The 23,486-nt window shown below is 37.8% G+C and overlaps 1 protein-coding gene across 1 annotated transcript in view; it reads left to right on the top strand.

The window, feature by feature from the left end:
* The first annotated feature begins 9,138 nt into the window (after nt 1-9,138).
* LOC107791916 (DNA polymerase epsilon catalytic subunit A) overlaps nt 9,139-23,486 on the top strand; it is a 47,835-nt gene continuing 33,487 nt past the window's right edge. Inside the window, exons 1-15 of the mRNA XM_075221960.1 lie at nt 9,139-9,460; nt 9,559-9,624; nt 9,796-9,855; nt 9,978-10,073; nt 12,653-12,813; nt 13,016-13,104; nt 13,222-13,439; nt 13,785-13,871; nt 13,961-14,095; nt 14,699-14,821; nt 15,369-15,452; nt 16,340-16,504; nt 16,721-16,897; nt 22,485-22,598; nt 22,895-22,999. Of these exons, the coding sequence (XP_075078061.1) occupies nt 9,293-9,460; nt 9,559-9,624; nt 9,796-9,855; nt 9,978-10,073; nt 12,653-12,813; nt 13,016-13,104; nt 13,222-13,439; nt 13,785-13,871; nt 13,961-14,095; nt 14,699-14,821; nt 15,369-15,452; nt 16,340-16,504; nt 16,721-16,897; nt 22,485-22,598; nt 22,895-22,999 (1,848 nt within the window). The 5' untranslated portion in view covers nt 9,139-9,292. The remainder of the gene's footprint in view (nt 9,461-9,558; nt 9,625-9,795; nt 9,856-9,977; nt 10,074-12,652; nt 12,814-13,015; nt 13,105-13,221; nt 13,440-13,784; nt 13,872-13,960; nt 14,096-14,698; nt 14,822-15,368; nt 15,453-16,339; nt 16,505-16,720; nt 16,898-22,484; nt 22,599-22,894; nt 23,000-23,486) is intronic.

Below are 23,486 nucleotides of genomic sequence, written 5' to 3'. Positions count from 1 at the left end.
TCTACCTCTAACGGTCTGACCTCCACCTCTAATGGCCTGACCTCCACCTCTAGCTGCCTGACCCCTACCTCTAACTAGGTGAGCAGACGGTGAAGCAACCGGTACCGGTATGATGACACACGAATCCTTTCGAGATCTGTTACTCGCCAATCTAGGGCAATACCTCCTGATATAACCAATGTTTCCACACTCATAACACCCATCCTGATGTCGTGGCTGCTGAAGCTGAAGCTGACCCAAAATATGCTGGATAGCCACTGTAGTAACTCTGGAGTGGTGATGAACTGATAGGAGCTGAATGTGCACTGAATACTGACTGCCTAGAGTAAGTGATAATAGGACTGTGACTCCCTGAAGCACCGGAGATATATGAAGTGCTGAATGAAACGGTCTGGGAGGATGACCCCTACCAAAATTACCTCTGCCTCCAGACGAGGCACCACTGAAACCACCGCACTGACGAGGCCTCTTATCGGACCTCTGCCATCTCCCCTGTGCAAGAACTATCTCGATCCTTCTTGCGACATTAGCAGCCACCTGAAAAGAACTCTCACTTCCGGTCTCCTTGTCTATCTGAAGTCTAATAGGGCGAGTGAGTCCCTCAAAAAACATCCTCACTCTCTCTCCCTCCGTAGGTAGTAAAATGAGAGCATGACGGGCCAAATCCACAAAACGGGACTCATACGGAGTAACAGTCATACTGCCCTACTGTAGACGCTCAAATTGCTTGCGGAATTCCTCTCTCAGTGTGATAAGGAGGAACTTTTCCAGAAATAGCTGAGAGAACTGCTCCCAGGTAAGTGCAGGCGATCCAACTGGTCTGGTCAATGTATAATCTCTCCACCATTTCTTGGCGAAACCCGTCATCTGAAATACAGCAAAATCAACCCCATTGGTCTCAACTATACCCATGTTCCGCAGCACCTCGTGGCAGCGTTCAAGATAATCATGTGGGTCCTCAAAAGATGTACCACTAAAGTGAACTGAAAATATCTTAGTAAACTTATCCAGTTTCAATAAGGCCTCAAACGACATGGCGGGCCTATCACCGATCTGTGCCGCAACAACTGGCTGAACTACCCCAACTGGCGGGGCTGCTGGAGCCTGATTTTGGGGAGCCATCTGTTCCGGAGCGAGAGTAGTGGGAGTTTGTGCTCCTCCCCCCAGCCTGTGAAATGGCTGGTGCCATTGGAAATATACCATTCTGGGCCACGCCCTCCATAAGACTCACCAAACGGACTAGAGCGTCCTGAAGCACTGGAGTAGCTATGAATCCTTCTGGGACCTGAACTGGTCCAACTGGTACATTCTGAACTGGAACCTCCTCCTGAAGGTCCACTTGAGGTTCTACAACAGGTGCAGCTGCTCGAGCTCTGGACTGAGCTCTACCTCGGCCTCCAGTACGACCTCGACCTCGAACTCTACCCCTAGCCATAGTTGCCACCGGGGGTTGTGGTCCCTGTCCATCGGTAGAGGTATTACGTGTTCTCGCTATCTGCGATAGAATAAGAGTAGAATGGTTCAATCATCGATGATAGAATAAAATCGCACGACAGAATAAGAAAGAAGTGATATTGTTCCTAAACTTCAGAGCCTCTGAGAGATAAGTACAGACGTCTCCGTACCGAACCTTCAGACTCTACTAAGCTTGCTCGTGACTCGTAAGACCTATCTAACCTAGTACTCTGATACCAATTGTCACAACTTGAAATTCTCACCTTCGGACCGTGATGGCGCCTAACATTTCACTTGCTAGGCAAGCCAGTGTTAGAATAATATTAACCAATTTTTAAACAATCTTTAAATTATTAATAATTAAAAAAAACAAATGCGGAAGCAAAGTTTGAAATATGGTGAAATAATCCATAAAAATAACGGTGTCTAAATACCATCCCAGAATTGGTGTCACAAGTGCACGAGCTTCTAGAATAAATACAAATAAAGGTCCGAATAAAATAAAGCTATATGAAAATAGACACACATCTAAAGTAAAATAGACGGGGACTTCAGAACTGCGGACGCCATGCAGTTATACCTCAAGTCTCCTCTGGTAGCTGAAATCCGAGCAAGTCTATGGTACGCTGCTGGGACCAACTCCAAAATCTGCACAAGAAGTGCATAGTGTAGTATCAGTACAACCGACCCCATGTACTAGTAAGTGCTGAGCCTAACCTCGACGAAGTAGTGACGAGGCTAAGACGGTTCACTTACATTAACATGTACACAATATTAATAACAACAACAAATAATAGAAATAAAACAGGTAACTCATTTATAATAATTGAAGCCAACTCAGCGGTCATAATCCATTATCATTTCAACCAACTATGTTGCAGTGTGCAACCCACTCTCACAATATATTCACACATAATTCAGTTGCAGCGTGCAACTCGCTCTCCCAATATATATATTCCTTTTAATCAAGTTTGTCATATATTTATTTCAATCAAGTATATATATAGACTTTTAAATAAGTCTGTTGCGGCGTGCAATCCGATCCCCCAATATTGACTTTTAAATAAGTCTATTGCGGCGTGCAATCCGATCCCCCAATATTGATATATTTACTTTCATTTCCGTTGCGGTGTGCAACCCGTTCCCCCAATATATATAACTTTAAACATCTCATAATGTAAATAAAAATTACTCCAATAAATACCACGTCAAATGAGAACTATTAAACATCAAGGCACACAATAATTATAATTTATTTGTGAACAAACAATGGCAATAACAATTTATTTTGAAAATAAGGGAGAAAATAGACAGTTTAATATTTAATATGCTAAATGTCAAGTAGCAATTAGTGCACATAATTCAAATAAGAATGTAGCAATTATTACAGGAATTTAAGAATTAATATCTGGCAAAGAATATGAGAGAAACAATTATTATAACAATTAATTTATGATTTAAAACAATTTATGATTTTTCAAGTAAGCAAGAAAACAATAAATTTTATGACGTATAGACACTCGTCACCTCGCCTATATGTCGTTCACACCCATTTCACATAACAAATAATTTAAGGGTTCTATTCCCTCAAATCAAGGTTAACCACGAGACTTACCTCGCTTTGCAAATTCCAATCAATTACTCAACCACAGCTTTTCCTTTTAAATTTATCACTGAAAGCTTCAAATCTATTCACAAATAATTCAATATACTCAATACGAATCATAGGAATTAATTCCATATGAATTTACTAATTTTTCGGATAAAAATCTAAAATTCATTAAAATATTTGACAGTGGGACCCACATCTCAAATTCCGAAAAAACTCACGAAATCCAAACACCCGTTCCACTACGAGTTCAACCATACAGAAATTGTCCAATTCTGATATCAAATGGACCTTCAAATCTTAATTTTTTTTTTGAAAGATTTTATAAAAAGTCCAATTTCTTCCATCTAAATTCGAAATAAATGTTGAATATAGACATGGATTTTTGAAATATAATTACTTTTGGTTAAATAATACTTATCCAATTCAAAGTCATGAAAATTTCCCTTGAAATCGCCCAAATTCGAGACTTGAAACTCAAAAATGGCGACTTCCGAATTTATGGGCTCTGCCTAGTCATTTTCGCATCTGCGGATAAAAGTTCTGCATTTACGGACTCGCATTTGCGAGACAAAGCTCGTATTTGCGATGCCAGGCTGCCAGGTGAAGTTCCGCATCTGCGGACACTCCTGTCGCACCTGCGACATCCGCTTTCTGCGCAAAAGGGTTGCACCTGCGAAGACCCCAGGCCAGCCCAGACTCACATCTGCATGATTTGGTGCGCATCTGCGGACACGCTTCTGCGAGAAGCTGTCCGCTTCTGCGATTGAAGCCTTGACATGCCTGGGCACATCTGCGATGGAAGGCTCGCATCTGCGAGCTCGCACCTGCGGGCAAAAATCCGCAGGTGCGATTACAACAGAAGGAAAAAATTTACATTTTGCTTAAGTCCAATTCTTGATCCGATTTTAATCTGTATCACTTTCGGGATACTCGGGACCCCGTACAAATATACCAACAAGTTCAATAACATAATACAGACTTACTCGGGGTCTCGTATCATGTCAAACAATGCTGAAATTACAATTCACACCCCGATTCAAACTTTGAGTTTTAAACTTTTCAATTTGCAAATCGCGTGCCAAAATATATTAAATGAATCCAGAATGACTTCAAATTTGGCACACAAGTCATAAATAACATAACGGAGCTGTCCAAATTTCAAGAATCAGATTCCGGCTCCGATATCAAAAAGTCAACCCCGTGGTAAAACTTGAAATCTTTATCCTTTAAATTGTTAGTTCCGTTAAATGGTCATAACTTGAGCTAGGGACCTCCAAATTAAATTCCGGGCATATGCCCAAGTCCCAAATCACGATACGGAGCTATCAAAATTGTCAAAATACTGATCCAAGTCTGTTTGCTATAAATATTGACCAAAATCAACTCAGTTGAGTTTTAAAGCTTTGTTTCATGTTTTAATCCATTTTTCACATGAAAACTTTGCGAAAAATTTTACGGACTGCGCACGCAAGTCGAAGAATGACAAATGATATTTTTTGAGGTCTTAGAATAAAGAATTAATTATTAAATTTAAATATGACATTTTGGGTCGTCACATTCTTTTATTGCCTCAAGGCTTGTCACCTATTGTCTTTTCCGTCACTTGACTATACACTCTATCATCCTGTCATATTTTGATTTACTGTTATCACTCATGTATCACATCTTACTCATGATACTTCATTTACTCTCTTCTTATTCTCCGGCTAATATTTATGTCCATCGCTTTATTCTGAAAACTTCAACAAAACGTTATTTCACTTTTAGTTCCCCTTGCTTCATCTCACTAGCTCTTCGGGACGCCTAACATTCTCCTTTTTTTAACTAGGGGATTGAGTCATACTAAGGTAAATATTTATCACTTCTAGGATTCCACTACCTATCTTCTGAAATTTCTAAACATTCTGATATTCATATATGACAATACAATTCTAGAGTGCACCATCTGGATGTCTCGCATGGAAAACTATTACCATATTTTGCACTATAATTCTAGTGATAACTATCCATCCACCATTTTTAGGTTACTCTAACCCCAACTAGATCATGATATCCCATCCTTCTCTTAAACTATATCTGTTAGCCCTCGTAGGACATAACTGAGATGGGTGTTGTCAAGTGTATATACTCTGTTACTGTTGAAAGTAACTCAGAATGCTTATATTTCTCTGCATGAATTGTAAATACTGATAATCTTCACGAATTGGGTACCTCGTATCCTTCTTCACCTTGCTTCTTTTACTTATTGAAACTTATATCTACCTTCTGATTCTCTCGTTGCTTTTTACCATAGGGGTGGATAGATATTCAAGCCTTAGGGTTCATTTCTTACACATCTTAGTACACACATGATCTGTTGAAGACCTTACATTTACTCATCATAAACATGATGCAAAATCGAGTTCCTCTTACCCAACTCTTCCACAACCATATTCAATCTCTTACCAATTGTATCTCTAGATGTAAATATCATTGTGTTACAAATAACATAGAATTTATGAGTTTGAATTCTTATAACCGAGCTCTACCACATGATCTAGAGTAATAAAAAAGAGTGACAGTCCTAATGCCTTGTAGCCTCCTGCTTATAAGTGTTGTGTACAATACACCCACAAACAAGACTATACTAGACACGACTTGTATACTCCCTAGAACAGAGCTGCTCTGATAGTACTTCTGTCACTACCCAAACTGTAGGGTCGCGACAGGCACCCGGTGCCTAACTCAACCGAGTACCAACGTAACGTATCCTTCTTATCATACTATCATGGGTAAATGAACCCGAAAGGCCGTCATGAGATAACTAGAAATAAACATAAGAGGATACTCGATATGGGATGACCCAACATGATATAGAAGCTTATGCATGCGACATACGGGCCCATAAGGCCGACATAATCATTTATATACTCAAAACATAGGCCGACAAGGCCATATAAGTATCCATATACATGACATCTGTTTACAAGCCTCTACGAGTACATAAATGTCACAAAGTTTGAGATATGGCTCCGCCAACCAATCAATACATGTCCAAATCATACTGACCAAATAGGCAACTCCGGAGCAAGTGGAGTGCACCAACACATTCCGCTAAGTTTATAGCCTACGAGGAGGACTGTAAACTTGTCTATCGGGACCTGCGGGCATGAAACATAGTATCCCCAGGCAAAGGGACTCCAATACAAATAAAGTACCGAGTATATAAGGCATGACAATTGTATATAAAAGACATGAAAGAAACACAGAGTAGAGAACTCAACCTGTAATTCTGAATAGCTTTGTGAATCATGAAAAATTTATAATGTCATGCATGTGCATATAAATGCCATACGATGCATAGATATATGCATACATAACATCATCAAGCCTCTAAGGGCATCTCATCATATCATCTCAGCCACTGTGGGCGAAATCATTAACTTATGTCAGCTGATCAGGTAGATGTGCGTATATAACGCCATAACCTTTCCCCATACCCCATATACATATAATATATGCGTATATAAAGCCCATTTGATCATGGGTCAATGTACATGTATAAATGAATGCAATGTATAAGGAAGTAAGTCAATAAGATCTTTCAGAATGTCATAAGACCCATGAACAGACGATATGACAGTTGGACATATGGGGAATCAAGAACATAGGCAACCCTAGTACTTATAGGAATAGAATCATTTGTGAAAGTTGCGTGCTTGCTCGTTTCGTTGCATCATATGGATCATGCCAAAAGGAAAGAAGGGATAGCCTTAACATACATTTGCAATCTTCTCTCCAATCGTCAACCAAGCTCAATATGATCTTCTTACGTCTACAATGATTAACTCGACTTCGTCGTTATCATATAATTATTGTAACTCTCATATTTCAAAACCAATATTCTACAAGAAAACGGATATCACCTCCCCTATTTTTACTACATCCCATAAGTTACTAAAATTTACCAAACAACCCAAACAACAACAATAATTCACAATAATTCCTTAGTCGATTTTTTCCGCAACTTAAATCCGATTTTCCCAAACTTTATATTTCATATCCAAACATCATATACAGTCATATCATGACTTTAAACTCATTTAAATCATGATTAATAAGTCTCATATTCATCTTAACTTACTTAATACTTCACTAAACCTTTCTTATCATTGTGGAATGATTTCGCCCTTTTTGAGTTTACATTAGATAATCCTATAATGACAGTGACTTCTGAAGTACGGGGTGTAACAACATTAAATCACTTCATATACTTTCAAATAGGATCTCATTTTCGAGCTTACATCAATTGACTTACGACGTACTTTCACATACAAAAATATGGGGTATAACAATAACATAGTGGTGACTTTTTTTGTTCAGCATTAAAATTGGTGACTAAACACTAAGCTAGCGTTTGACCACAGATTCCCAAATTTATTCTGAAAAATCTGATTTGGGTGAAGTTTGGTTTGTAGATGAAAATGTGTTTGGACATCTGTTTTGGGTGAACTTTGGTTTGAAAAAATATGAAACATGACTTATACCCACAAGTTGCTAAAAACTATCACAAATACCCAACAATACCATTATCAATAACATTCATTATATTATCGTAAACCATACTCCTGAACATAAATAAATTTGATACAAAATTATTACTTTTATAATGAACTATATGATACACTATCAGATGAGACCGACGAAGCAACATCGTTACAAAATAATAAATGGTAGACTCTTTTATAAAATACAAAAGTTTGGGGCAATTTTTAAAAAAATATAATAGTGATATTTTGGCCCAGCTGGTTTTGTGATTTGGCCAAAATGTAGGCAAAATCTATGACCAAACATGTGTTTGCCAAATAAAATCTAAATTTATTTTGGTAAAATCTATGGTCAAACGGGTCCTAAATAACAGCCTAAAAAGTGGCCACCCCGTGCCATTTCCGCTGAGATAAGCAGGTGACAAAATTTTAAGACTACCCCTTATGGTGTCAGATATTTGCAAGTTTCTGTACGAGAGTCGGACACTATAAATTGCATAGTATAACTACTTTTTGACTATATTTAAAAGTTAGCCATAGTTTAAATTTAGCAAATACATACATTCTTATCTTTTATAACGAGAATGAGGTAGCCAACTATCTCACGACCTCTCAATTTGACGTTCTCCTTTATGTTCTTATTCATTATTATATGATCAAAGACACGCGTTAAGTTTCTTGAGATACAATAAATTTGTTAATCTCACTAGTCCCAACTTAACGATCAACTTTTGTTCTTAACTAATTATTACATGATCAAAGTCAAATGACTTCGGAGCATGTAATTGATGAGTATAATCCAAGTTTTTTTTTTGACAAAAGCATTTATAATTAAATAATACAAAAATTATGACGACCAGCAACCAAAAAATCTTTCTTCCAATATGTTTTCTGACGGATATTTGTCAAATATATCAAATATTTGCCATAGAATAATCATATGCTCCAGTAGATAAACATAAATACCGATATTGCTCGCTGGACAACTCATGGTACTCAAAAAATCCAACTTTTCTAGGACTAAATGTTGGAGTTATGTCGGACTTCGGATGTTCCGACGGTTAATCGTCATTAACTTAAATTTTGTCGAATTTTTTTGAATGTCAGAATTATTAAGCAGTAGGAAATATTTGGTGGAAACTTCTATGGCCTGTGACCAATTTTTTTTTTTGCAACACATTTTTTTTATGGGTACTTTCCGACCAACAATTCATCAGTTTTCTTTATTTTTCTACGATCTTCTGGCATATTTGTCGGTTGATGATTTGTGTACTCTCAAGTCAAATAGTATCCGTCTTAAATACTTTGATCCATATACTAAAAATTTATATATTCTTATTTTACATTCAATCCCGTATAAAAATATCAATTAGCACATGTATAACGAAACAAGGAGGTAGAAAATTGTATGATAGGTCTGTAGCCAAAGTGAGCCAAACCCAAATGGTTTAAAGTAGAATTCACTCATAAAGAAGACCGTGGGCAACATTGTCATTTCAGAGCTAAATAAAATAATAGAAAAAAGAAAGCGCGGGAAAGAGAGTCACCCCCCACTCCCTTTGCTCCCTCTTTTCAGTGGAATTTCAGACCCTAACATACTCAAATAAAAAAACCAAACTCTATCTCCAACTTCCGATTTCAATCCCTTCCCCAGCTCAATAACTATACTTTACTCGCCGGCGTTCACATCGGAAAAAGGATGAACGGCGGTGGAGATAACCGGCGCCGGGACTGGCGAGACACCACGAGGATTTCAAAGAAGCAGAAACTCATCCTTAACTCCGAAGAACAACTCGAATCCAAGCTCGGATTCGATGTTTTCACCGAAGGAGATAAACGACTCGGCTGGCTTCTCACTCTGGCCTCTGTACTACTACACCTCAAATTTTACCTCTTTTTTTGTGTGGAAATTTTAATGAATAAATGAATTTTAATTCTTTTATGTTTTCTGGTTCAATTTTGTAGTCGTCGTGGGAGGATCAGGAGACTCGCAAAGTGTACAGTTGCGTCGATCTTTATTTCGTTTGTCAGGTAAAAATTATACTGTGATGTTGTTGCTTATTTATGTGAAAAAAAGAAAATGTTATTTTTTGTGAGTTATTGATAGAATATTCTTACTATGGTGTTTGTTTATTGATTCGAGAAAGGAAAAAATGAATTGTTAATCTCTGTGGGTTTTTATGTGGGAATTTTTGATTGAAGGATGGTTCAACATTCAAAGCGAAGTATAAATTCAGGCCATACTTTTACGTGGCAACAAAGGTCAGTGATTTTTCTTTTGAAATGATTTAGCTTTCTATTCTCAAAGAGTGGAAGGAGCTCCTTTTTTTTTTTTCTGGTGCAAATTTCATATTTTTGTTGATTGTTGTGCTTTTGTTTGACAGGATAAAATGGAAATGGATGTCGAGGCATATTTGAGAAGGCGATATGAATCTCAAATTGCAGACATTGAAATTTTAGAGAAAGAGGATCTTGATCTTGTAAGTCTCTCAACATCAAAGTTAGGATTTGCTTTTCTCACGAGTGCTCTCACTTTCAACAGTTCCGTGTTGATGGAGTGTAGAGTGCATATGAGTGGGATCCCACCACCCCACCTCCCCCACAAAATAAAAAGATCTATTGGATGGGTAAAGTGCGCCCAGAAATGCAGCTGGCCGATAACTTGATTTTGCATTCTATCACTTCCCATTTCCTGTTACTAAAATATTTTGTCAGTGGAGTCATCATTGTTTGAATGCTATGCACTAGAGAAAATAGGTCACATGTCTTGTCACGACGTGGCAAACTGGAGTCTGGAGATGTATATAGATTTTGGGGAACTGGAACCACAGAAAAAATGCGGTGTTTTATGTTGTTATGTGTTTAAGCTTGTAAAACATGCTCAAACTGTTGAACTTTTTGAGCTCATTACACAATTGTATGCAGTCCCCCTTGTAATTATCTCACAGGCTACAGCACATTCTTGCTGCTGAAATCGATATAGAACCTTTAACAATAAAAAAACATGCTCAAACTATTAGACTTGAATGATGCTGATATAATTTTATCAAGCTATATTTAGGTTTTTTTTGAACTTTGAAAATTGTTGGATATTTTGGTGTTTATTCATAAGTCGTAACTAACACTGTTAGAAAATCATTTACCCCCTCCACCCTCCATTTGGTATTTCCTTTCGGATTTACTAGGTAAGAGGAAACAGCTTAACAAGTAATTTAATGAAACCATTTACCTTGTCTATGGTGAAATAAGCATGAGAAATAACTTATTACACTGTATGGAAAGAAAGAAATAAGAGGTGTTTTGAAGGCAAGAAGGAGCAGCTGCAGTCTGTGGAATATCGTTGTTTGCATTATTTGTACTACTGGAAAGATGAAAATGTTGTAGTGAATTTACATAACATGCTGGACATGCTAAACTGCTTAGGATTTTAATGTTTTTAAGCCAGCACTATCTCTGTATTTACACAGGTTGATACTGTTTTAATAAAATCTTCACCTTATCCTCAAAAGAAAACACTAAAAAGGAACTTATATTCTAGCTTTCCCTACTTTCTTTTTATTTAATGAAAGAAAGGTGGTGGCATTGATTCTTCTACCACAAAAAAAGAAGAGTGTACAAGGGGCAATTGCTTGGAGATGTATATATATTTTGATCACCATGGTGTCTAGGCCAGCTTGCACACACCTGGACTAATTCCATGGGATACTTATTACCTCCCACCAACATAGGTCGCCGGGTAACTCTGTCCACCAAGGCTTGAACAAATTGGAAGAAATTACCTAGTGTGTTTGCCTTTGTTGGGATTTGAACCCGAGACTTCATGGTACTCAATCCACTTCATTGGCCACACCATTGGATGCAACTGCATGGAGATGTATATAAGTTGTCTTTGAACTGTTAATGAACTTAATTTAACTTTTATCCCATATATTAGTGTGCTTCCTTTTCAAGAAAGCTCGAAACACATAGCAATTCCTACATTTTTGAGCTGTTGAGATTTTGTAGGAGGTTTAGAGCCTGTTTGGCCAAGCTTCTCGGAGGCCAAAAGTACTTTTTTTTGGTCAAAAAAGTACTTTTTGAAAGATGGTGTTTGGCCAAAATGAAAAAATACTTTTGGCAGCAGCAGAAGCAGTTTTTCTGCTGTTGGGGAGAAGGTACAAATTCTAGCTTCTTACAAGAAGCAGAAGTAGTTAGGCCAGTCAAGAATTCACATAGCCAGAAGTTGAAAGTAGCCAAAATGAGTATGTTGAGATGGATGTGCGGGCATACTAGACTGGATGAGATTAGGAATGAAGATATTCGGGAGAGAGTGGGCGTGGCTCCCATGGACGACAAGATGCGGGAAGCGAGGCTTGGATGGTTCAGGCACGTGCGGAGAAGAAGCTTAGATGCGCCGGTTAGGAGTTGTTCGCGGTTGGCCTTGGCAGGTACGAGAAGAGGTAGAGGGCGGCCTAAGAAGTATTGGGGCGAGGTGATCAGGCATGACATGACGCGACTTCAAATTTCCGAGGACATGGCTCTTGACAGGAACGTTTGGAGGTCGAGCATTAGGGTTGTAGGCTAGGGGCTAGTCTAGCGTTTTTCCTCTTTGTACTGGATAGTCTGATAGAGTTTTATCTAAGACGGCTAGTATTGTGTTATTGCTTACAAGCTCAACATTTCTCCATGGATTACAAATGTATAAAATTTAGAGTTGTCTAATCTCAAGGAAACTTTAAATAGCTGGATAGTTTCTTAATATGGTTCAGTAAACAGGGAAAGTAGGTCGGCATATGGCTCAAGTAAGAAGTAGATCTAGAGTGAATTGCACTTGCAAGGTCTGTGTATCTGCGTTGTATTGCTCCAGGCATAGTAAAAATGTTAAATGGCACATCGCGAGGACAGGTTAAACAACCTGGTTTAGTATTGATCCTGTGGTGAAAAAATTTCTAGCTATTGGCACTTCTACATTGTTGTTAAAATTTTCGGAATCTGTTTACTGTTTGTTCTGGTTCAACCTACACTATTTATTTTTTATGCCTTCAGTATCTCTTCTGATGATTTTTTTGTCTTTTTTCAGAAAAACCATCTATCTGGCCTACACAGATCGTATTTAAAAATATCATTTGATACTGTCCAACAGTTGATGCACGTGAAGAGGGATCTAACACATATTGTTGAGAGAAACCAAACGAAGTTTGATACCATAGAAGCATATGAATCTATACTGACAGGAAAAAGGTACTTTCTGATATTCTGAAATAATATCTATTAGCCATAAATATACATTCGTTAAATACATAACGAAGTTCACATACCATTTGAATGATTATCAGTTGTTTTCAAAAGTTTTACATTTCCTTATTAATTGATACCAATCATTTCATTTACGTTTTATTATGGTGGTACGTCAATCTTGAGGTGATTGTTTCCTGACATGCAGCAAGCAGCGAAGTCAAGATTTTATAGATTATATCACTGATCTACGTGAATATGATGTCCCGTACCATGTTCGCTATGCTATTGACAATGGTGATGTCCTTTCCAATGTTGTACATTTTTCTGAAGTCTCTTGGTCAACCCTTTTGTAATTTTTGGATTAACTGTTTTATGTGCTCTGATGTTAACGTTGAGATTTACATTTATTAGATGTTAGATGTGGCCAGTGGTACGATGTTAGTGTATCTAGTTCTGGGGTTATGTTAGAGAAGAGGACGGATCTCTTGCAGCGAGCTGAAGTTCATGTCTGTGCCTTTGATATTGAAACAACGAAGCTTCCTCTTAAGTTTCCTGATGCCGAATATGATTCCGTAATGATGATCTCATACATGGTTGATGGCCAAGGCTATCTCATTATTAACAGAGAGGTGCTCATTCTGTACTGCGTTTATGTAAACTTACATTTATTTTCTAATCCGAACTGAGTTTTGTGGATTTTGTTTTCCTACCCATTATAAGAATCTGAGAAGTTACTAGTGATAGGTTTCATGATCTACATGATTTCTTCAGGTCTTCTTCACTGTGTTTGTCCATTTAGGGTCTTAGCATAGATTATATAGCTGGTTGTTGTTAGTGGGACTCCTCCCTGGAGCGGCTCCCTAAGTAATATGTCTAAAAGAAATATGCTTATTTATTTTGGATAAGTAAATTGATGCAATTATAACCTATTTGTTCTGATACCTTAAAAAGAACTAGTTCTTCTGAATTTCCAGTGTGTTGCGGAAGATATAGAGGATATAGAGTATACCCCAAAACCAGAGTATGAAGGGCACTTTAAAGTAACAAATGTGAAAAATGAGGTAATGGCTTTTCCTGCAACTTTGTACAATGTATATCTTTGCGATTGAGAATCACAATTCCACTCTTGTACAACATTATTTTGTCACAGGAAGGGCTCCTTAGACACTGGTTTGCACATATGCAAGTGGTGAAACCCGGCATCTATGTAACATATAATGGTGACTTCTTTGATTGGCCATTTTTGGAGACAAGAGCAACTCATTATGGCTTGAGTATGAAGGATGTATGTAGCTCCTTACTCTTAGACTGTTTTATGTTAGTTCTCTCGAGTAATTTATCTTTGAGCATTTTTCTCTCTTTTCCTTTTTTATGAATGGTTCTCTGGAATGATGCTACTTTGTTATTTTTATTCCTGTCAATATCTAAATAATATAACTGTTAATAAAGTCTAAGAAAATTTTCCCGAAGCACCTAATTGATTATCTAATTGAATATCTAACATTGCTCTCTGTCCCATATCAACTTCACAATAATATAATTTGTCTGTGTCTAGGGGCAAAGATATATGACTTGTTTCCTTTTCTAAGGCATTAGACAAGTACCTTTTGGCTCAGTATACCAATGCTGCCAAAAAATCTTTTGTTTTCTGATTTTTCTCTGAAATCTTGCAGCTTATTGCTGTAATTCCAACAATCATGTAGTTCATAAAGGTTGCAGGTTCTTGTTGTGTTATGTTGTTGAGAATAACTTGTAAAATCGTCATTTTCGAAATTAGTATTATTTTCGTTTCTTTGCTTTTATGTTTTGTGGTTTCTTATTTCTGGCTGACACCCATGATACACACAAATTCTTTTTAATTTATCACTGCACCTCTTTTGAGCTGCAGGAGCTTGGATTTTCTTGTGACAAGAATCAAGGGGAATGCCGTGCTAAATTTGCTTGCCATCTGGATTGTTTTGCTTGGGTCAAACGTGATAGTTATCTTCCTCAAGGAAGTCAGGGTCTGAAGGTGTATTTCATAACTTCTTTTGGTATTTTTATTGCTTATACTCTCTTATTCTTCTTTTTCCCAGATTCCTTGTGATTTTACCTTTTACTGAAGATTTCATGTATTCCAGTAGGATCTTTCTTGTCTTCACACTAGTTCTCTGCTTTTTTTAGGGCTGCTGGTTGATAAAGTAATACTAAACTTTTATATTTTCCGTGAAATTCCACATATTGTTTGCCTAAAGAGCTCAAATCTGCTGAAAGTATTTCTCTTCTTTCATTATCTGCTTAGCTACGCTTGAAATTTATATGCTTGGAAAGATTCACTTTGGGCTGGAAGGTGGTTATTCCCTCTATAATCAGATTACATATCTTTTTGCTTCTTCAGAATTACATAGTTTCCTACAGTACTTTTGAGGATAATTTTTTGGAAATCCGAAGAAACCGGTTCATTTTCTTTTGCTCATGAAATTCCAGCATATTTGGATAAACTTTCATATCTGTAACTATATCTGACTCGGCATTGTGATCTCCGATGTAACTATTGCCATATTCCACTTCTAACTCAGGCTGTTACGAAGGCCAAGTTGGGTTACGATCCTCTAGAAGTTAATCCTGAGGATATGGTTCGCTTTGCAATGGAAAAACCGCAGGTATGAGCTACTTAAAATTGGTTTGTCTTAATAAGTTAACTTAAACGATGATCTTTTGCTATAAAAGTGTTAAGACTTGTGATTAATATACAGACCCGAGCTCCTGCTTGACAATTTTATGATGGAAAATATATGTGTATAGCTTCAATTATATATGGATTTCACAATCTTCATCAAATGTTCATTTGACTATACCAGTTGCCCGACCGGATCCAAGACTTGTGTATTAGCTTTAGCTTGCGAGTCCATTTAGTTTTCTTGCTGCATAAATGCATGCCTTTGAACTTTTCTCTAGTCCAAAGACTGCTCACTGTTAAAAGGGATGTTTATTTACTTCCTAGTCATCACTGTTACTTTGTAATTTCTGCCCCATTTTGCACATTTCATGCTAGAATTTAAGGATTAATTTCTCTGGTTGCATGTGGTAGATAAATTACCCTCTCTGATTTGAGGGTTGTGATCCATTTGTCTTCTCTCAACAGCATTTTGGAATTCTTACAAATGTTTTCATTAGCTTCGTCAGCACTCTTTCAGTACCGCTATTAAGATGCATAGCCAGAATATATGAAGAATTGACCTTAGTAGATTCCTCGTATGAACTTCTGTTAGGCATTGCCAATTCTTTTGGAGTATTCATCCATGGAATTAGCGTCCAAGTGTAGAGCTCATTCCACAATTGTGCTTGTGTAACCCTGATTTCCATTCTAGCTAATACTATTTCTTCCCCTCAAAACAATTTTGATTTGCTGAGAAATATATGAGTGCTTAATCTGGTAAAGGAGAAACATATAGAGAAGTGGAGTACATTCGTCGTCTTTTGCACTTCATTTACTGGAGGACGTACAGTCTAGATAACCTAACTCTTGTTTGTTATAATGGTTTTGCAGATGATGGCTTCATATTCTGTTTCAGATGCTGTTTCAACTTACTACTTGTATATGACTTATGTTCATCCCTTCATTTTCTCCCTTGCAACCATAATACCTATGCCGCCAGATGAAGTCTTACGCAAAGGAAGTGGGACTTTGTGTGAAATGCTTCTTATGGTCCAGGTAGGTGGCCTTTTGAAGCCTTTTCCTGATTTCTTTTCTGGTTCTCTGTTAGTTCCTTGTTTATGATTTTTAGTTTCATGGTTGGTGCCTCTTCAGTGTTTGAATTCATTTGACTTAGAAAAGAGGACAAAGAAAATCCCCACTCATGCATTCCGCTTTTCATCTGCATGGTAACTGCCTTATTTTGTTTTTTTTCTGCATTTCTCGTTCGTGCAGGCTTATAAGGCAAATGTTATCTGTCCAAACAAGCACCAGTCTGATCCAGAGAAGTTTTATGGTAGTCAACTCCTTGAGAGTGAGACTTATATTGGTGGTCATGTGGAATGCCTAGAAAGTGGTGTATTCAGATCTGACCTTCCAACTAGTTTTAAGCTCGACCCGTCTGCCTATGAGGTAAACCATGTTGTAAAGATTTCTCTTCCTCCAGATTAGACAAATTTATGCCACTACTACTTTATGACTTATTCTACTAGCTACTATATTTTTTCACCATTTTAAACTATTACTATAATCACTTCTTTTACTAATATAACAATCTATGTAAGCTTTCTTTTTTCTGTTAATCCTCCACGGATTTTGAAGTAGGTAATCTATTTCGGGACAAAGGAATAGAGGAGTTGTTCCTCCTCAAACCATCTACTCCTAGTTGATAATACTATAAACTTTTTGGCACTAAGCATGAAGCCTTGGCTGAATACATGGATGTCCGTTGATTATATTTTCATGAATATTGACTTTGAAGGGAATAGTATATTTGCTCTCCAACTGCCTTTTGACAAACGTAACAAAATATCATAATGAGGTGAATATATTTCCATCTAGTCTAGCAGATTACTACTCTATGTTAAAGATGAACTAACATTAGCTTGGACACTGTTGCCTGGGTTGTTTCTTTGAAGAAAATGTCTTTGTTGAGCTTTACTGTTAACGAAGATAAGCATACAAACTTTAAGATAATGCTTACAGTAGTCTAAGTTATCGTTTTTTAAGATTAAGATGTATGAATCTGAATACATATCATATTGTCTCTAAAATCTAAACACGACATAATTAAGAATCTTTGTTTCTCACCATATGAATGTGTATATTTATCTTTAAGCAAAATACATAAGTAGCCACTTGAATTATATGCCAAATTCCTGTTACACACTTTCTGAGGACCAATATCACCTTACACACAACCTTTCAAAATTATATCTAGTACACACTACTTTTTTCTTGATTCGTTTTTGTTTGGAGATTGCATCCACGTGCCAATCAGAATGTGACACGTGTCATAACTCATAACTCATTTGTAAATAAATAGTACTCCTTATATTTAAAATAAACCTTAATTGATTAAATTAAAAAAAATATTATGTCATCTTCCCCAAGCACTCCCCTCCCCCCTCTTCGCATATGCTTTCTCTTTGGCCATGGAGCTCAGAAGAGGAGAGCAATATCATCTACCATCTATCGAGAATAATACATGGAGCTCATAAGAGAAGACCAAAATCAAGGGCAACAAACAAAGCCAAGAATGCCATCATTATTATCACTGCAACAACGTTTTCAGATCCGAGAATGAAAGAGATGAATATTGAAATTGCAACTTCTCCTTCCTCCATTTTCCTCCTCCATTTTCAGATCTTATACTACGACCAAACAAAGCAAATCAAAGTTAATTTTTGGTTTCCATGAATTAAAGAACTCCATTGTGAAAAAATCTCTAATCTTCTCTTATAATTTTATTCATTCTCATGAAATACGAAAAACTATTCCTTTTTAATTATGTAATGATTGGATGTTTTGGTGCATTTTAATGGTAGAAAAATAAGTAAGACAAGTTTGGAAGGTCAAGAGACGACCGAGGGTTTAATTTCTGTTATTCTCATAAAAGAGCACCTTGTTTAAATTCTTTATCATGGGTTTTGATGGATTTTTTAAAGCTATAGGGGGAAGAGATGAAACAGAGGGGAATTTGGGGAAGACAAGTGAGGAAATGGTGGGTTGGGGGTGGTGGGGCTGGTAGTTTTGGGAAGGCGGAAGGTATTTTCATTTGATAAAAGGGAAAATTAAGGAAAATGTTATTACTTTGACACGTAGCACTAAGAGCCCGTTTGGACATAATAATTTTTTCCCTTTTTTCCAAAAAAAAATTACTTTTTTTCGAAATCAACGTTTGTTCATAAAATTTCCAATTTTCACTTGAAGATGCATTTTGGAAATTTTCGAAAATTTGAAAAACTCCAAAAAGCTGTTTTTCAAAATTTTCACTCAAATCACTCGCAAAATTTCAAAAACAACCCAAAATTATATTCATGTCCAAACACAACTGTATGATGAAGTGCTGAAAAAAAGTTGTGTTTGATGAAGTGCTGAAAAAAGTTGTGTTTGATGAAGTATGCTCCAACGGCAGTGGTGGTAGTGGTTGGTGGAGGTGCCCGATAGTGGTGGTTGTGAAATGGTGGTTGGTGGCGGTTGTGTGGTGATGGTGCAGTGGCGTTTGGTGGTGGCACTGCGATGGTAGTAGACAGAGTGGTAGTAAAGGTCACCTTGGCAGGAATATTCAAATAAAAAATATTTTTAGACTATATACATAAGATAAAAGATAGAGTAGATGGGTGGTGAAACGGCTATGAAGGCACATGTACACCTTCATTCCTCATTGCGAATTAGCTTGAAAATGCTAAAAAAGGGATATTAGGAATGGAATAAGGATGTCTTTGGGAGGGTAGAGCTGAAAGTGAGGGAGCTGTGGGAGGTGGAAAGAGTGGAAAGGGTGAGGGAGCTTGAGTAAAGGGAAAGGGAAAGGGAAAAGGGAAAGGGAGAGGAATGAGGAAGTTACGGGAGAGCTAGCTTTGGTAGCAGCAACGTAAGAGACTAGTTGAGGCAGATATTGAGGGCATTTCAGTCAAAGGAGGAGGATTCTATTACTAAATTAAGTCATAGGGTAGCGGTTGTAAATAAAAGAAGGAATCTTATAGAGTCCTTATAAGTGGATGGGGTGGTTTTTGACGGAGAGGAGAAGGTAAAAGGGACATCAATGGCATTTTTAATGTTTGTATATGGAGTAAGTGAGTTGGAGACTTAAATTGAGGGGATTATGTTCAACCAAATAGGCGAGGGGAAGAGAGAGTGGTTAGAAAGGGCCAGAGTTGTGAAAAGCGCTCGCTTCAGCGCTTAAAGCGTGAAGCGAAGCGAAGCGGGAACTTGGTCGCTTCTATGTTGTGAAGCGTAGCAGGTGTTATAAAGCGTTCGCTTCTGCCAAAAAAGCGAGAAGCGTGAGAAGCGACAGAAGCGAGCGCTTCGATATATTAAGGTGCTGCCAACAATTAAAAATTAAAAAAGCTCTCTTTTTTCAAAACATATCGAGCATCAGAAAAGAACAGACGATTAGGGTTCCCATTTTCTGCACTTTTAAAGTTCAAGTTCATCATGTTCAAGCCCAGGTATGTGATTTCTTCTTCCTCCTCCTCCCCCTTCTTCTTCTTCTTCTTCTTCTTCTTCTTCTTTTTCTTTTTCTTTTTCTTTCACTGTTTCAGTCTCAAAATAGCAGCGAAATGCTGCCAAAATTTCCCCCCCCTCCAGTTCTTCTTTTTCTCATTCTCTTCTTCTTCTTCTTTTTCTTTCACTGTTTCAGTCTTAAATTGCAGCGAAATGCTGCCCAATTTTTTTCGTTTCAGTTGTTGCCATTTTTTTGCTTACAGTTACATAGGTTGTCTATGCAGTATTTATTTTAATATTTTTTTTTAAAATTCCGCTTCACTTCAAAAAAGCGAGCGCTTCGCTTCTCGCTTCTCGCTTTAAGCGAAAAGGGGCTTGTCGCTTTTCCTCGCTTCACGCTCTTCACAACACTGGAAAGGGCTTTTGAGGAAGATGAGGTGAGGGGAAAGGCGGATAGCTGTGCACGAGACAAGTCTTCGGGGCATGATGGTTTTACATTTGCTCTCTAGTTTCTTCCACAATGCTGGAGCACAATTAAGGAGGAGGTGCTAGAGACTATTGCTGCATTCCAAGAACTAGGACAATTCGAGAGAAAACATCAATGTAACCTTTTTCGGGCGTCAACATCACCCTTCTTGTTAGTGCTCCTTAGAATGTGAATTGTTAATCTGTTAGAATATTAGAGGTAGTGTTAACTGTTTGTCCCCGATCAGTTAAATATAAAATGTTGTTTGATGGAGCAGTATAGAGAGAGGAAGAAAGATTTACATATGGTATTCATCGACTTAGAGAATGCTTACGAGTAAGTACCGATGAAGGTGTTGCAGAGATGTTTGGAGGTTAGAGGTGTTCCTGTTGCATACATTAGGGCTATTAACGACATGTATGATGGTGCTAAGACTCGGGTGAGAACAATGGGAGGGGACTTGGAACACTTCCCGGTTGTGATGGGGTTGCATCAGGGGTCAGCCCTCAACCCATTTTTGTTTGGCCTAGCGATCGATGCGCTGACGCGTCACATTCAAGGGGAGGTGCCGTGGTGCATGTTATTTGCTGATGACATTGTATTGATTGACAAGACGCGATGTGGTGTTAACGAGAGGTTAGAGATTTGGAGATAGTCTCTTGAGTCTAAAGGTTTCAAGTTGAGCATGACCAAAACAGAATACTTAGAGTGCAAGTTCAGTGGCGCGACTAAGGAAGTGGACGAAGACGTGAGGCTTGATTCACAAGTCATCCCTATGAGAGAAAGTTTCAAGTACCTTGGTTCTCTTATATAAGGGAATGGATAGATCGACGAAGATGTCACACACCGTATTGGGGCGGGATGGATAAAATGGAGGCTCGCTTCCGGTGTTTTGTGTGATAAGAATGTGCCACAAAAACTTAAAGGTAAGTTCCATAGAGCGGTAGTCAGATCGACTATGATGTATGGGGTGGAGTGTTGGCCAGTCAAGAACTCCCATGTTCAGAAGATGAAGGTGACTGAAATGATATGTTGAGATGGATGCGCGGGCATACCGGGTTAAATAAAGAAGTGAACTTATCCGGGACAAGGTGGGTGTGGCCCTTGTGGAGGACAAGATGCGGGAGGCGAGACTTAGATGGTTCGGGCAGAGAAGAGGTGATTAGGCGAGATATGGCGTTGCTCCAGTTTATTGAGGATATGACCATGAATAGGAAGGTGTGGAGGTTGAGAATAAAGGTAAAGGGTTAGGTAGCCGAGTGTTGTCCTTGTTTGTGACAGTAGCTTTGATACACCACTTAGTGTCTTTCGTGTATTTTCGTATCCCTAGACTTCTGTTACTACTTGTTGTCTTTGTTTCGGTTGTCAGATCGGTTTGCTTATTATTGCCCCTCCCCTTTTCCCTTCCTGAGCCGGGGGTTTACCGAAAACAACCTCTCTGCCTTCTTAAAGGCAGGGGTAAGGTCTGCGTACACTGTACCCTCCCCAGACCCCACTTGTGGGATTACACTGGGTATGTTGTCTCTCACCCTTACAAATTATTTGATATAGAACCTTATAATGAGTACATCTAATAAGTTCGTTTCGTCCCAATTTTTATGTTCTTGGTTGCCTTTCATGGAGCTCAGCAGTTTAATGTTTTTGTGAAGTATTAGATTTGAGTTTGATGGTTAGTTGTGAAAATGTATAAAGGCTATAAAGATGTCAGATGGAATGCGAGTACATGTTAATTTTACTATTTTGAATCACAAATTTTGTCATTTAAATGACCAAGCGTATGACCTTGCTTAAATGACAATTTTATTTTTCCATCTCAAAAAAAGAATTCTTGTCATAGGCTTGGGAATAGACTAAAGCACAAATGCAGGGTAGCGAGTCAGACAGAGAGTACAATAGATATCTCATAATTCATTATCAACTACTCATGAGTTGGCTGTATTCTTGTTGTGTACACTAACTACATCCTATATTCTTTGAAGACTTGCCTTTTAAATTTTTGGTGTATATTGTAGTTAGCTTTTGATACTTCCGAGGGCTCTTCTATTCCATTGTACTAGTGACTAACATTAAGTTTCTCAACTTCTCCAGCTATTGATCAACAACCTTGATAGAGATCTGCAGTATGCCATTGTAGTTGAGGGGAAGATGGATTTGGAATCTGTCATAAATTATGATGAAGTGAAGAATTCCATCATGGAAAAGGTAATGCGACCTTCATTTTTTCATTTTCAATAGTTTTTGCTAAGTTGAGGCATTCAATCATCTTTATGTGTCTTTTATCTGCTGCATGAGAGATTTGACAAGTATTCTCCTGGCACCGAAGGCCATATCCGACATGAATGGGATTTGTTGTCTTGGAAGTTCCTGATTTCCTTTTTGTTTTCCTCTTATTGCGTAACTTAATAATCTGAGAAAACCCTTTAGATGTATGCTGAATCTTTATCTCCTCTCAGACCATTTTTTTTTTAATCATAACCGTCTTAACCATCTAAGTGCAGTTAATGAGATTGCGAGATAATCCTTTAACGGAAGAATGTCCCCTCATATATCATCTTGATGTCGCTGCAATGTATCCAAACATCATATTGACAAATAGGCTTCAGGTATGTCAGTTTTCATTTTCCATTTTGTGAAGAATGTTCTTCTCTGGCGTGTTAGTATACATGACTTTTGTTACTTTCTTTTGCCCATATTGAATGAATTTGTTTCCTGTTCTGAACAGCTTAGATAAGTTGGAAGTCTGTCTTTCAGTTTTAAATGGAGGAAATTGTGGGCCAACAAGTTATTTTTGTATGTGTATATTTTAGGCAGTATTGTCAAAAGCGAAAAGCTCTAAAAAGCGCTCCATGTCGATTGGGGTTTTAAGCGCAAAGCGCAGTTAAAGTGCGGGCTTTTGTAAAAGAAGGCGCAACTAAGGAAAAAATAAAAATATATATGTACTTCAAGAAAAAAGAACAAATTCACTCCTAATGTTTTCTTCAGCAACTAATACACTTATTTGCTGATAATATTTGTTGTTTAGTACCGCTCAGTTCAAGATAGAACTCATGGGCATTGAGGCGCACGCCTTAGTGGCTTGCCTACACTGAA

Source organism: Nicotiana tabacum, chromosome 9, assembly GCF_000715075.1.
Source record: "Nicotiana tabacum cultivar K326 chromosome 9, ASM71507v2, whole genome shotgun sequence".
NCBI lineage: Eukaryota > Viridiplantae > Streptophyta > Magnoliopsida > Solanales > Solanaceae > Nicotiana > Nicotiana tabacum.
Note: the sequence above shows the minus strand (reverse complement) of the source record. Positions and strands in the feature narration are given on the sequence as shown.